This window comes from Haliotis rubra, unplaced genomic scaffold, assembly GCF_003918875.1.
Source record: "Haliotis rubra isolate DU_JTF1 unplaced genomic scaffold, ASM391887v1 Scf515, whole genome shotgun sequence".
Lineage (NCBI taxonomy): Eukaryota > Metazoa > Mollusca > Gastropoda > Lepetellida > Haliotidae > Haliotis > Haliotis rubra.
The window spans coordinates 293,467-309,051 of record NW_025767208.1 but is presented as its reverse complement, the minus strand read 5'-3'; the positions used below and the strand labels follow the sequence as shown (position 1 = coordinate 309,051).

The 15,585-nt window shown below is 40.4% G+C and overlaps 1 protein-coding gene across 1 annotated transcript in view; it reads left to right on the top strand.

Annotated features, from left to right (window-relative positions):
* The window catches only part of LOC124292354 (sodium- and chloride-dependent glycine transporter 1-like), a 65,319-nt gene that overhangs the window by 38,675 nt on the left and 11,059 nt on the right, over positions 1 to 15,585 (top strand). Inside the window, exons 6-8 of the mRNA XM_046729447.1 lie at positions 11,179 to 11,282; positions 14,196 to 14,320; positions 15,423 to 15,535. Of these exons, the coding sequence (XP_046585403.1) occupies positions 11,179 to 11,282; positions 14,196 to 14,320; positions 15,423 to 15,535 (342 nt within the window). The remainder of the gene's footprint in view (positions 1 to 11,178; positions 11,283 to 14,195; positions 14,321 to 15,422; positions 15,536 to 15,585) is intronic.

Here is a 15,585-nt window from a genome sequence, read left to right as displayed (position 1 = left end):
CACTCGTTTGTTAAAAAATGGTTTCTAACGGGAATGGGTGAAGCGTTATTTAACATGCACCGTTCATCACGGGAACGGTAGTACCGTGTCCTCTTTAAGACGGCTTTCCATCATCATGCGTGGGGTAACTCTTTGACCAACAGAACCTATTCACTGCAGCTTTTCAAAATGCTTGTCCTATTCGAATGAGTACAGTGCTACAGTAACTTAACCAATGCAGTTTTACATTATGTGTACGATAATGATTTTGCCTATTCTGAGAAGCTTTTCTTTGACTGCAGTCGCCTTTATGCCTTTTTGATGATGTTTCCCTATACGAATACGAGAATACCTTGGCATATTGTATTCAGCCTTTCGTTTGCGTACTTTGGTACTTTGATTCATTATGCGTTCGGCAATGCCCTGGCACATATGACGCTTTTCATGTTAGGACGTTGGTACTCTGACAGTTTTAAGTTATGGGTTCGGTAATACTTTGGTATATGTGACACTTTTTATTGACCCGTGAAGATACGGGTTAGACTTCGTCTTCAGTAAACCATGCTTGTCATAAAAGGCGACTAACGGGATCGGGTGGACGGCTATCTGATTTGGTTTCTATATGTCATCGTATCCCAGTTGCGTAGATCGATGCTAATGTTATTGATCAGTAGATTGTCTGGTCCACACATGATTATTTACAGGTCGCTGTCATTTAACTGGAATATTGATCAGTGCGGCGTTAAACAACCAACCAACCATCACTTTTTATTGAATACATTGGGACGGTGGTACTCTGACGTAATCAATGAAGTTTTAAGTTCTGGGTTCGGTAATACTTTGGACTATTTGACCCTTTTCATTATGTTGATTATGGGATTTGGCCTCCTGAGTTCTCTCATCAATAGCGCGTGTATTCTGAAGCTCCCGTCCAGCAGCCATCACCATTGCTCTTTCCGACGATTACCAGTTGAAGGTGTCATGGTGGACGCATCTCACAACGATTCAATCAATATATTCTTTAAGCAACGAGAAGAGCATCCTTAACACTCTGCAACTTAAACAAATCGGCTGCTGACGTCACATCCTGTTTAATGAATCATTTGTCCACGGCTGTTTTACCAGCATTGATTTCTCATCTCCTCAGCCTCGTTCGGAGTGAACAAAGCCTTGTTCAAAATAAGAAGTCGCCTGTGTAGTGGCTACCGATGCTATTCATTAACCGTTACAAAATGACCAACATGACGCATTCATTGGGGTCTTTTTGCATATATTACTTATGCTCAATATTGATTAACATCACCCAGTGTTGTCACCAACGTTGTCAATACAGTAACACTTCAATAAATACGAAAGGTAGCATCCCCCCAGACTAACGTTTATGTCTCTGAATATAGGGGCTGTGGGGTAGCCTAGTGGTTAAAGCGTTGGCTCGTCACGTCGAAGACCTGGGTTCGAATCCCAACATGGGTACATTGTGTGAAGCCCATTTTTTCTGGTGTCCCTCGCCGTGATGTTGCTGGTATATTGCTAAAAGCGGCGTAAAACCAAACTCAGTTAGTCAGTCAGTCTCTGAATATATATAATTTTGATTGTAACAAATAAACCCATTTAAATTGAAAAGGAGCCCCAGGGACATCCGAGAACATGAGACAGACTAACATCCCCCTTAAACTGTCCGGGAACCAGTCCCACCAGTAATCGTCCGGAATGTGAGGTTTCCGGATTGACGGAGTCAATCCAGTGAGACCCAGTTGTCCTCCTCCTTCTTGTATTGGGGCGGTGGGGTAGCCTAGTGGTTAAGGCGTTCGCTCCTCACGCCGAAGACCCGGGTTCGATTCCCCACATGAGTACAATGTGTTAATCCCATTTCTGGTGTCCCCCGCCGTGATATTGCTGTAATATTGCTAAAAGCGGCGTAAAACCAAACTCACTCACTCACTCACTCCTCCTTGTATTAACATGACTCCTTCCTTTTCTCCAGGTAGTGTACGTCACAGCCACCCTCCCCTATCTCCTTCTCACCATCATCCTCATCAGAGGCATCACGCTGCCAGGGTCGTATGAGGGTATCATCTTCTATCTCAAGCCGGACTTCTCCAAGCTCCTTCATCCACAGGTCAGTACCTCGTTCTCCCCTCTACAGAGCTGCCTGGAAAAGCTTCACAACACTCTCTTGCGCTGAAAGAGACGACTAAATTGAATCTGGTTGTCAATGTGTCAAGGGGCCATGCGTGGCCCTGTGGTCTAAGCCGTTGCAAAGACCTCTGCAGAGTTGCATTCCCGTCATTGCAAACCTATCATTGTGGTTCGAATCCCCATTTGCCCCAATTATATTTGGGTTTGTCAGGACCATACCCGCGTTCGTTGATTTCTCCAAAGTGCTAAAGGTATGAACCCTACATCAGTCCCTACATCAGTGCGGCGGTGGGGCGGTGGGGTAACCTAGTGGTTAAAGCGTTCGCTCGTCCCCCGCCGTGATATTGCTGGAATATTGCTAAAAGCGGCGTAAAACTATACTCGCTTACTCACTCATTCCACGGGAAACTAAAATGTCGTGAAAGAAAGGCATTATAAGAAGCATACTCAGCTCACTCACTCACCCACCCACTCACTCACTCACTCACTCACTCACTCAGCGTGCTGACAATTTGGATAGCATGTACCTCGTCGGTATGGAACGTCGTTCATGTTATACATCATTCGTATAACTCTACGCACAGACAGTCGTTGTATAGCTTGTTTGTCGCCTATTGCTGCGTCAAAAAAACAACAACCCAGTATCGCAGATAGGTTTGGAATCCTCTTGAAACTAGTGCCGACGGATGGAGTGCGTGATGATTGTTTTCCGCAATGCCCCAGTTATATCACGGTGATTCGGCTCATGGTGTGCGGAATAGCTCAAGCTCCATCTTTGGTGTAACGAACGAGAAGGGAGAATCGGGGACTCGAACCTTTCGATGTAGGATTATGGTATACCGAAGCGAAGTAACTCCTCTCTGTGGCTCCTTGACCACGCCGCACAGATTTGTGTCCAAGTGCTATCATTCAGCAATTATATCGGCATATCTGACTCATTTAATCCTGCAATTTGTTTTGAGTACGTTTATGTACTAGTATTCATCTAGAATCATTATTATATAATTTTCAATATGATAGCTGTGAGTCCACCAGAATGTGCACTCGTTTCTTAAAAAATGGTTTCTAACGGGAATGGGTGAAGCGTTATTTAACATGCACCGTTCATCACGGGAACGGTAGTACCGTGTCCTCTTTAAGACGGCTTTCCATCATCATGCGTGGGGTAACTCTTTGACCAACAGAACCTATTCACTGCAGCTTTTCAAAATGCTTGTCCTATTCGAATTCGAATGAGTACAGTGCTACAGTAACTTAACCAATGCAGTTTTACATTATGTGTACGATAATGATTTTGCCTATTCTGAGAAGCTTTTCTTTGACTGCAGTCGCCTTTATGCCTTTTGATGATGTTTCCCTATACGAATACGAGAATACCCTTGGCATATTGTATTCAGCCTTTCGTTTGCGTACTTTGGTACTTTGATTCATGGCACATATGACGCTTTTCATGTTAGGACGTTGGTACTCTGACAGTTTTAAGTTATGGGTTCGGTAATACTTTGGTATATGTGACACTTTTATTGACCCGTGAAGATACGGGTTAGACTTCGTCTTCAGTAAACCATGCTTGTCATAAAAGGCGACTAACGGGATCGGGTGGACGGCTATCTGATTTGGTTTCTATATGTCATCGTATCCCAGTTGCGTAGATCGATGCTAATGTTATTGATCAGTAGATTGTCTGGTCCACACATGATTATTTACAGGTCGCTGTCATTTAACTGGAATATTGATCAGTGCGGCGTTAAACAACCAACCAACCATCACTTTTTATTGAATACATTGGGACGGTGGTACTCTGACGTAATCAATGAAGTTTTAAGTTCTGGGTTCGGTAATACTTTGGACTATTTGACCCTTTTCATTATGTTGATTATTGGATTTGGCCTCCTGAGTTCTCTCATCAATAGCGCGTGTATTCTGAAGCTCCCGTCCAGCAGCCATCACCATTGCTCTTTCCGACGATTACCAGTTGAAGGTGTCATGGTGGACGCATCTCACAACGATTCAATCAATATATTCTTTAAGCAGCGAAAAGAGCATCCTTAACACTCTGCAACTTAAACAAATCGGCTGCTGACGTCACATCCTGTTTAATGAATCATTTGTCCACGGCTGTTTTACCAGCATTGATTTCTCATCTCCTCAGCCTCGTTCGGAGTGAACAAAGCCTTGTTCAAAATAAGAAGTCGCCTGTGTAGTGGCTACCGATGCTATTCATTAACCGTTACAAAAATGACCAACATGACGCATTCATTGGGGTCTTTTTTGCATATATTACTTATGCTCAATATTGATTGGTCTATATTTCCATACACATGTTTGTAAATGAAGCTTAAATGATAATAGAGTGTTGTGGAGACTTGAATATGAACACACTGAAATCGGTACTGTTTAAACAGAGTTAATGGTCAAGATTATCCCCGATCTGGTCCTTATTCTCACAGTTAGACTGCTTAGTCAACACAAAACCATGCTCACATGAAAAGAATAATTATAATGTCGCACACGTCAATATAAAGTGCTGGAATTTATTGATGGTCTTTACAGTTGGTTGTGTGACGTGACACTTTATATTTACTTCTATAATTGCTGGATATTCCTTTTGAAGTAATTAAACCTAAAGTTTTGATATTTCGAAAGCTTACTTACTTCTGTATTGTTAATTCACATTAACATCTTCTATTAAATACATAGCCAGTGTGTTTGTGTTCTGTTTGGACAATTGATACCTCTATATGACTCACTACACACAGGTTTCACGATTCGTGTTACATTATCGTGTGGCTTTGAAACAATAACTGGCTGAAAACTTGGTGCCTTCCCAAACGTAGTCTGTCTCACCTCCCTGAACCACATTATTTTCCCTACGGCCTAGCAATGCTAAAGCCCCAAATGAAGCAAATCTGAATATCCCATCTCACTGGGGCTCATTTTCAATTTTAAACGGAATATTTGTTACTATAAAAATTCTCTCTATATATTCAGAGACTAAGCGTCAGTCTACTCCGGGCAAAACGAGAGGTCATAACGTAGTCTGTCTAACAGTCCCTGAACCACATTATTTTCCCTACGGCCTAACAATGCCAAAGACCCAAATGAAGCAAGTCTGAATATTCCATCTCACCGGGGCTCCTTTTTAATTTAAATGGGAATATTTGTTACTATCAAAATAATATATATTCAGAGACTAAGTGTTAGTCTATCCCGGGCTAAACGAGAGGTCAAAACGTAGAAGCGTTTGTTTCCGGTGACCGAATTCCCAGTGAGGCCTCTGAGTGGGCAACACCTGGTCTTAGAAACCTGCGTAAATACTGGGCTGAACTTTTGCCCTGCCTGTGTGTATACAAGCATCTGTTCAACGTTAACCAACTATACCGATATGTGATGGCCTGCTCGCTCAACTATATTGCTCGATTTGTTATTCAGTTTGGTTTTTTGAAGAACGTTGAATTAGGCGTTAATCTGTTAGATTGACAGTTAAACGGAATATGTTTTATGGATGACAACTTCTATATTCTGTGATGATGCGATGTGCTGACGGTGTATGTGTTTATTTGGTAGCCATCTGAGAGCAGTGCACAAATCGCAGCGAACCGTTTCTATCAAATAAGCAGTTAAACGTGGCTGATATAAGCCCTCAGTCATACTTTATCCGATCTGAATACAATACATGAAGGATGTGATTGTTTGTGGTTAAACGCCACAATAAGCAGTGTCATAACGACGAGTCTGACTTGACAATCCAGCGATTGACATAATGAGAAGTCACTCTCTCACTCACACACTCACTCTCTCTCTCTCTCTCTCTCTCTCTCTCTCTCTCTCTCTCTCTCTCACACACACACACACACACACACACACACACACAATTAATCCTGACCACCCGTTCCTATTAGTCGCCTTCTACGGTAAACATTGGGTGTTTGAAGGTCAATTCTAATCCGGTTATTTACAGGTCTTAGTGAGCGAGTGGGTTGGGTTTTACGCCGCGTTTAGCAATATTCCAGCAATATCACGGCGGGTTTACAGGTCTTAAATGAAGGATACCTCACCCCATCAAACAGCAACGAATAACACAACAGAGCACTCCGGGATAATTGATCAGCAGTGCATTGGTTGTATCATTTTAGTACTTACAATGTGTGTTCGTGTGTGTGTGTGCGTGCCCGCGCGTGCATGTGTGTGTGTTGGGATGGTGGAGAGGGATGGTTTAGTTCCTCTTGGGATTCGAACTCACACTGTCGGAGCGAGGCACCCAATCTCCATCTCCAAGATAACCAGATCTTGACTAGATCAATCAAACATTATCTGTTTTATTTGTTAATGTGAATCATTTCATTCCTCCATTCCCTTACGTTGTTTTACTTACTATTTTGGATGCATATAAGTCTCATGTACGTTTCTGTCTAACGCCACTCTTGGGGGCGGTCGGGTAGCCTAGTGGTTAAAGCGTTCGCCCGTACTGCCGAAGACCCGGTTTCGATTTCCCAAATGCTTAACATGTGTGAAGCCCATGTCTTGTGTCCTGCGCCGTGTGTTGCTGGAATATTGCTAAAAGCGGCCTAAAAACATACTCACTAACTACGTCAATCGTGCATGTCAGCGGTTTTTACGGAAGCCTTATAGGGCCATTCGGGTTTATTTTTTGAAATTTCAAGATAGTAACTTGACATTTCAACGTGTTGATTTTTGAAATTTCAAGATACTGATACTTCTTATCTTGAAATTTCATTTATCATTTCCTTGAAATTAATATGTATCTTGAAATTTCAACTTAGCATCTTAAATTTTCAACTTACTATCTTCACTTTTCAAAAGACAGTATCTTGAATTTTCAAGATAGCATATTGTAATTTCAGCTTGGTATCTTGCAATTTCAAGAAAAGAAATGCATGGCCCTAACATGCTTCCGTAGTTTTGGGAACTACAACGAAGTGTTGCATCATAATATCACTACAGTTGCAAATATCTGTCCTTGACTGATTTTGTGAGTTTTCCAGCAAACACATTCTGCTGGCGACAACATTAACATGTGTAGTTGCAGCTGTTACCAGGATACATGCCGTAGCCACGGCTGTGTCAACACGTGTTTTCGAGTAGGGCGACTCTGTCAGCCTCCCGGATCTAAATGCGACCTTGTGTGGGAAAGAGCTTCGTTATAATTTTGCGTATAATGTTCGTATAATGCTGTGCACAGAGAACGTCTTTGGCCATTTACAGAGAACGTCTTTGGTCATTTACAGAGAACGTCTTTGGTCATTTACAGAGAACGTCTTTGGTCATTTACTGTGAACGTCTTTGGCCATTTACAAAAAACGTCTTTGGCCCATTTACAGAGAACGTCTTTACAGAGAACGTCTTTGGCCCATTTACAGAGAACGTCTTTGGCCCATTTACAGAGAACGTCGTCCGCCTTTTACAGAGAACGTCTTTAGCCATTTACAGAGAACGTGTTTGGCCAAATTACGGAGAACGTCATTGGCCCATTTCCATTTATAGAAACTGTCTTTGGCTATTTACCGAGAACATTTTTATCAAATTACCAGTTGGGTTGTGGTTGAGCGTTTGTTTATCAGGTCGGACCGTGCTGGTTATCGTAAACGTCTATAGACAGTGTCCTCTGCGTTTTCACACAGGTCATCTGGATAAAAAACCATAAGTGACACATGTATCACAACAATACAATTGGTTTTACTTTTACTCCCGATTAGCCGATGCAAAAATGATGTAAATATATGTACATTGAATTATCCAGGTCGATGTACAATGTTTGGGGACTTTCCGAGTGAGCAGCTATCATAATATTCAAATTCAGTCTGCCACACAAAGCGTGGATAAGCATAATGTGCGTTGTAATGTGTTGGTATACCACACTGACGCATATCATAAATAATAGTTTGCAAATCTATTATGTTCTTCTTCTGTCACTGTGCTGTTCACCCCAATACAGGCCCAGTTGTGACTAAGGTTGTTCGTCTCAACAATCGCAGTTTAAGATATACAGTTCACTCAGTAAAAGCAGAACTGACTGTAGATTCATATAACGTTACTTGCCTCAGTTAAACGTGATTATGTAATTGTATTCATAACAGCGCAGTTTTTATCCCTGGTTTCTACATGGCTTTAAGGAAAGGACCCGTGAAGATCCGGGTTAGAAGTGATTTTCAGCAACCCATGCTTGTCGTAAGAGGCGACTAACGGGGTTGGGTGGTCAGGCTCGCTGACTTGGTTGACACATGTCATCGTATCCCAACTGCGTAGATCGATACTCATGATGTTGATCAGTAGATTATCTGGTCCAGACTGGATTATTTACAAACCGTCGCCATATAGCTGGAATATTGCTGGGTACGGCGTTAAACAACATTCAACCAATCAATCAATCTTGTAAACTTAAACTCACTCACTCACTCACTATCAGGAAAGCTTGGACAACTGGGACGTAGGCTTTACCAGAGATGTACTATTTGTAATCCAAAAGGTGTGAGTGAGTGAGTTTGGTTTTACGCCGCTTTTAGCAATATTCCAGCAATATCACGGCGGGGAACACCAGAAATGGGCTTAACACATTGTACCCATGTGGGGAATCGAACCCGGGTCTTCGGCGTGACGAGCGAACACCTTAACCACTAGGCTACCCCACCGCCCCGTAATCCAAAAGGATCATGTAGACACAGTTTGGCTCGATTAAATATGGGTGTCAAAATCAGTTGTAAAAACAGAAATTATTTAACAAGTTCTTTCTACTGTGCTGTTAAAACCATGACGTATTGGCAAATAATTGAACTATCTAACCCTACTCATATGAAGTACTACAAATGAAGGTGACAACGGGCGAAATATGGGTCAGCTGACGTTGACACATGGATTGAAACTATTGATTATTGAACTTACCAGGAAAACTCAGGTACACCTTTTGACCTGTTATGTGTTTCAGGTGCAGATATCGTGCAGAGTTCGGGCGTACTAGATCCGTTTTGTAGTGACCATTGTCCAATGTTTGTTAACTTGAAAGACCTTTCACCTCAAGTCTCTGCCCCAGAAATATATTTATTATGAACGTGTCGACTATAAAGGACTTAATAAACATAAACTAGAAGAGTAATATTTTCGGAAACGCCAATGCCGCCGATATAGAACTATACTAACTGTACTGGTAAGAAAATGAGTTACAGAAACCTACCCAGTCGAATAGTGACTATCAGACCGAACGGTTAGCATGGGTGGGAACCAAATCTGTAAACTTAATCGGCAACATAACGAAAAACAAAACGACATAACAAGGCATTTTTCAGTGAGTGAGTGAGTCTATTTTTACGCTGCATTCAGCAATATTACAGCTACAGTATATGACGGCGGTCTGTAAATAATCGAGTCTGGACCAGACAATCCTGTGATCAAGAGCATGAGCATCAATCTGCGCAACTGAGATATTGTCAACCAAGTCAGCGAGCCTGACCACCCGACCCCGTTAGTCGCCTGTTTCGACATCCATGGGTTACTGAAGATCAGTTCTAACCCGGATCTTGACAGTCTTAATGTTTAAATGTGGTCACAGGATCGGTCCGGAAAACAATGTCTTTTCTCTAATATTGATGACTATATAAAAGTATCAGAAGCAATAAGGTGTGGTAGCGTGGCGTGAAAAACTATTCGAAAAAAGAGCAATGGGACTAGACTAGTGCACTGCAATGTTGTACAGACGTGCTCAAAATGTTCCTGCAAAGGTTCAAGGTTTAAAATGTAGCTGCCGAGGTTTTCAGTCCAACAAAGAAGTATGACCACATCACACCTGTGTTCAAGGAACTTCACTCGCTGCCCATGAAGTTTAGTACTCACTGTTTCAAGACAAAGTATGGACTGACACCACCATACCTCTGTGATCCTATTAAGGATCATGTTCTATCTCCATCTTTACCATCAAGCAGCCAACATTTGTTGTTTATACCGAAATCCCGGTCCAGCTCAGAACAGACAAAACCTTCTCAAAAGCTGGTCCAGTACTTTGGAATTCCCTTCCAGACAATCTCAGAATCATTCAGGAACTATCAGATTGCAGAAAAGGCACTTCTTAAGATTAGAATACAATTAAATATTCTTTGAACAGACTTTCATGGACTGGAAACAGGCACTGGATAAATAACGAATTATCAGTATATTTATTGGCCTACAACGTTTCCTGCAAATTGTCATAACGGTAATACCTATGATGATAGCCCGTCCAACGCAGATATAATGAATGAATTGTTCACCATACAGACAGCGAAAGACCAAGATCCCCAAACACCGAGTCAACCAGTAAAGAATAATAAGCGATATTGTCTTCACATGCGATGCAAGATATCCTACAATCTTGGACTCAAAAACTGTTGGAATCGCCTATATTAGTAATAAGATACTGAAATCGTGTGCTTTAACACTGTGTTATACCCTTAGTATGTTTTTGAATGAGTACAGTATGCTTCCTACTTTCACTGAACGAGTGGGTGAGTGAGTGAATTTGGTTTTATGCCACTTTAGCAATATTCCAGCAATATCACGACGGGGGACACCAGAAATGGGCTTCACACATCGGCGTGCCGACGATTGAACGTCTTGACGTGACGAGCGAACCCCAACCGCCCCTTTAACTGAACGGGGCGGTAGGGTAGCCTAGTGGTTAAAGCGTTCGCTCGTCACGCCGAAGACCCGAGTTCGATTCCCCACATGGGTACAATGTGTGAAGCCCATTTCTGGTGTCCCCCGCCGTGCTATAGCTGGAATATTGTTAAAAGCGGCGTAAACCTGAACTCACTCACTCACTTTAACTGAACGAGGAAGGTATAAAGAGTATCCGTCAGTTCGTTATAAACGTGTATGTTATAAACTTATTCTGTATTTGCCTCAAACTTTAAATAATCCAATACCTGTTTTGTAGATGAAACAGCTTTCTCGTCAAACACCACCTCCAATGTTCAGTCTCTTATACCGAATAATCGCTGGTATGTAGAGGAGATTGTTTCAAAAAGTAAATACAATTCAGTCAAAGTTAAAAGAGGTTTTGTTGATTTACAGGTATGGATAGAAGCTGGCTCTCAGGTCTTTTACTCACTCGGACCGGCATGGGGCTTACTTATTGTAATGGCAAGTCACAATAAGTTCACCAACAACTGTCTCAGGTCAGTATATCGACAGTGCTGTGTGACGTAATATGATGTCACTCTGACGTCATACACGTCACACAGCTTCATCTCTGTGTGTTTGTGTATAATACAGACTTTTCTTTCAGACAGTATCTCCAGGAGCATGTCATTTTGAGTGAAACAATTCTTTACGACAATAACACCGGTGAAATCCTGCATTCACTTAAAATACAACACAATGAAAAATTTTAATTTTAATTTTTTTTTCTGGCCCTTTATCTGCATAATATGTCCGCTTTTCAACTTGTCTAACCACCCTGTAGTGCGTCATGTTTTATGATTGTGATTTGCTACTCCGGTCATCACAATCAAAGGAATACCAGACGCCAAAATATCTCTATTAACAAAATATAATAACAAATTATATCGCATCAAAATGTATTCAGTGGTGAAACAAAATCGTCCACTGAAAGTACGTCTTTCCCTAACCCTTCCCGGTGCACATGTACCCAGAAGTAGCCATTGGTATACATGAAAGCGCTGTTCATTCGCAAGGTTTCTACCGAGGACATTTTCTGTATACAAATTGGGCATGAAAAGAAACAAAAGTCACCTTAGACAACCCATGCCCTATGTGTATCTACCAATACTGACAACCTCACAAATGGGTTGCTTTGTTTATGAAAAAAAACAACGGATCAATTTGTAAACGACATATTCTGATGGTTTGAATCATTGATGGAGACGGGTTGTTTTCATACTCTCTATTGTCTATCAAAATATCCTTTAATGCTATCTAGCAGTTCAGTTATCCTTCCAAGTTTACATTTTGTAAATTTTTGTAAATGCATTTCAAGTATTCAAATTCATAATGTTTTGCGGAGTGTTGTTTCTAAATGGGTTGTGAAGGAAGCATATTTTAAGACTTAAGCTGGCTGACATAACTCATTCATCCAATAGGAAATTTCCTGAACATTTGTATTTTAAAAAAAACACGTTTGAAATAAAACAAATTTACTCTTAAGATATGCTTCGAAACATCTTCAAATGATGCTTACATTGTCTGACAAACATATACTGCCAAACATCTTCAAATGATTCTTTAAGTTGCAATTTCTGCCGATATCGCATTTGTTCCATACAACACATTGTAAACATGTTTTAGCAAGAACTATCATGAACTATGATGTAATTTACAGTTATGCATTTGAAGATGGAGAGCAATGTATTTAGAAACAATATTTCACTCACAGTCTGATAGGTATTATATTAAAGATACTATACTGTGTGTTCACATGTGTATTTTACATCTTCAAATTCGGAGAGCTTTTCAAATACATCGACATATTCAAATTCACAAGTAAATATCTATAAATGCTCAAGATGATTAAATTACGTTGTAATTGGCCTCATCTACATATAACGGCTTTTGAATCCTTAGCAAAATCAAGCGCGAAATCTCCAAATGGATTGTGCCTTTTTGCCTCTGGTAGGAGTCGTGCCTGGCATAATGGTTGGTTGTGGATATTCTGAAACGTTCTGATGGTGTGTAACAATGGCCTTTTGTATAAATACAAACTTGGGGATATGTCTTGCCACATCCGGTCTACAAAAAGAATTGCTTAGTTTGATTAACTGGTCCTTAGTTGTGTGGCAAACAGTCTAATTGGGGTCATACTATTATTCAAATAATGTCGTTGTTCTTGCTCATCCGACAGACTTTAAATGTTGGATACACTGGTCGGTTCATTATTTAGGTAATTCTGTTTCTGTTTTGTTGTCATGGCAGCATTTGATGATCAAGGATGAGGATTCCTTCCCATAGTAACAAGGATGCTTTTTGTTCGGCTATGTACCTTTGAGTAATTGTAGGTGGTCCATTTGTGTGTGGTTCCATGCCCTTTCGTCATGGATGGACATGTTCATTAAAGATGGTCAATTATTCAACAGTCAGTTAGATAAACCTGCTGCCCAGTTTGTTTTGCCTTCGCTTCATCCTTTAAATCGTTTCTGGCTTGTTGTTGGATTACTCCGAGTTCATGGATTTCAGTGGGTTACAAATCACTCCAAGAAGAACCATTCCAGAGACACAGGACCAAGGATTTTCAGCATTGATCTCCCAAAGAGTTCTTTTCTCCTTGTTGTTAGAAAAGCACAACTCATATCTAGAATCGCCGAAAACATAGAAAAAAAATGGAAAATTAGTCAACGCGAAAAACTCCTGTTTCTCCAAAGATGTTCCTGCCGTTAACCTTTGTTTTCAGAAGGGATGACAAGAGGTGACTTGGTCTTGAGAGACTTGGGCCAACTCGAACAGGTTTGAAGGAACATATTTGGGCAACCAGGCTGTGAATCAATTTGAAATGACTCTGCGTTAAGAGAAGCATATGTCTCTTGGAAGCTATTACCTTGGAGAATGCTTGTCTAAAATATCGTAAGAAGGGGCAGGACGGGTTATCATCAAAATTACATGAATTAGTATAATCTTGTATATTCCATTGACTGGAATCATTTGAGAGTATTTGATATTTTCCAAGAAGATAGTTTTCAAGAGACAATTTTTGAACAGACACAAACCGTGGTTGACAGAAGTTTTGTCATGTTTTCCTGGAGAACATCCATGAGCGAAGATGCAGGTTGACTATAATCTTGAAGGAATTGAACTTATTCTTATAAAAATTCAAAATCAGATGATTCGCTTTTCAAACCATGTAAATATTGGACGCTATCAACACTATATATTATATGTTTAATGCAAGAATTATGTTTTTAGATTAAGAAGACAGAAACTGTTAGCTATGTTCACGACAAAACTTACCTTCGCTCTTAGGATTGCTATCCGAATACGTACAAATTTGACACGGCGATATTAATGCATTACACCAATTCCCAGCACGGTCCTTAAAGGACGTGCCTTATGTGCTCAACGCTCTTTTCTTGTGTTTTCAGAGATGCAGTGCTTATCACTTTCCTTGGGGAAGGGACCAGTTTATATGGAGGCTTTGCCATATTTTCAGTGCTTGGATTTATGGCACAAAAAGCTGGAGTCCCCGTATCAGAAGTTGTTAAATCAGGTTGACTCCAACACTCAAAATTATGCTTGCATTTAAAAACCAATGAATGGGAAGGGGAGGTTACTCTTAATGCAGACGGGTGATAACTCACACCTATTTTGGGATGGACGCTGTTTCTTGTGGACACTTTTTTCGTCACTCCAAGCACTAATGGGACATAAACCAGAGCCAAGTCCCGAATTACGGACCTTTTGTTATGTATGCATGCACAGAAATACTAGATTGTTTTATACAGTGAATGCAAATCTGCATGTTACTCAGATTGAAGGGGTGTTTGAATGGAGACATTATCCCGTCCAGACGGAATAAAACGTTTCACAGTATATCCTCATGCTATGCCTTCCTTAACATACATATTTCGAAGGATATAATTTCAATCTTTCCTTTCTTCATATAACTGACATATCTTATTACATTTGATTATATATTATTATGATATTATTATTTTTTTTTTATTTTCATATCCCAATAATAATAATGTCGTATTTGTCTAATATTTGTTTATAGATCTAGATTTGTATCTCATGCAAAACGACATTTTAATGGATATTGTTGTATTTTACTATTTTGTTGAAACCATGCAATCAGGTTTATTTACAGTCATATATTTTATTTACATATTTCATCATAACCATTTCAGTCACTATCAGCTTACTAGAACTGCTATGCCCTGACATATCACATGTTAACGACTAATAAGCCTATATTTGCTGTGTATTTTGACAGCTTTGTGTGAAACGAACCCCTAGCCTTATTTCCGTTTCCCATTCTCAAACTAAACATCCATTTTAATTATTCAACTTTCTAAACGCAGCCTCATACAGTGTTCTTAAGCGTGTTCCAGCATTCATTTTGATAACTGTTCCCTTTACATTGTTCGACTAACGAACTCAAAACTATTCCAGGAAACAATCTAATTTCATTACAGGTAAGTTGAAGGTCAAATATGTTTTCATCATGTTGCAAACAAACAGCCATCGCATTTGGAACATTATTTAGTACTTTGTTATAGAAACGTTACATCGGTATCATTCTTCGAGGAAATTGTATAACACACGTGTACTGTTTTGAAAGTATGCTAATTCTCACGGTTGTTTTTCAGGACCAGGACTTGGGTTCATTGCGTATCCTGAGGCACTGACAACTCTGCCTCTTCCTCAACTCTGGAACATCCTGTTCTTCCTGATGCTTTTGACGGTTGGCCTGGACACACAGGTAGAGTAAAGATTGGAGTTAATGCTTTGTACAAAATTAATAAGGAATTA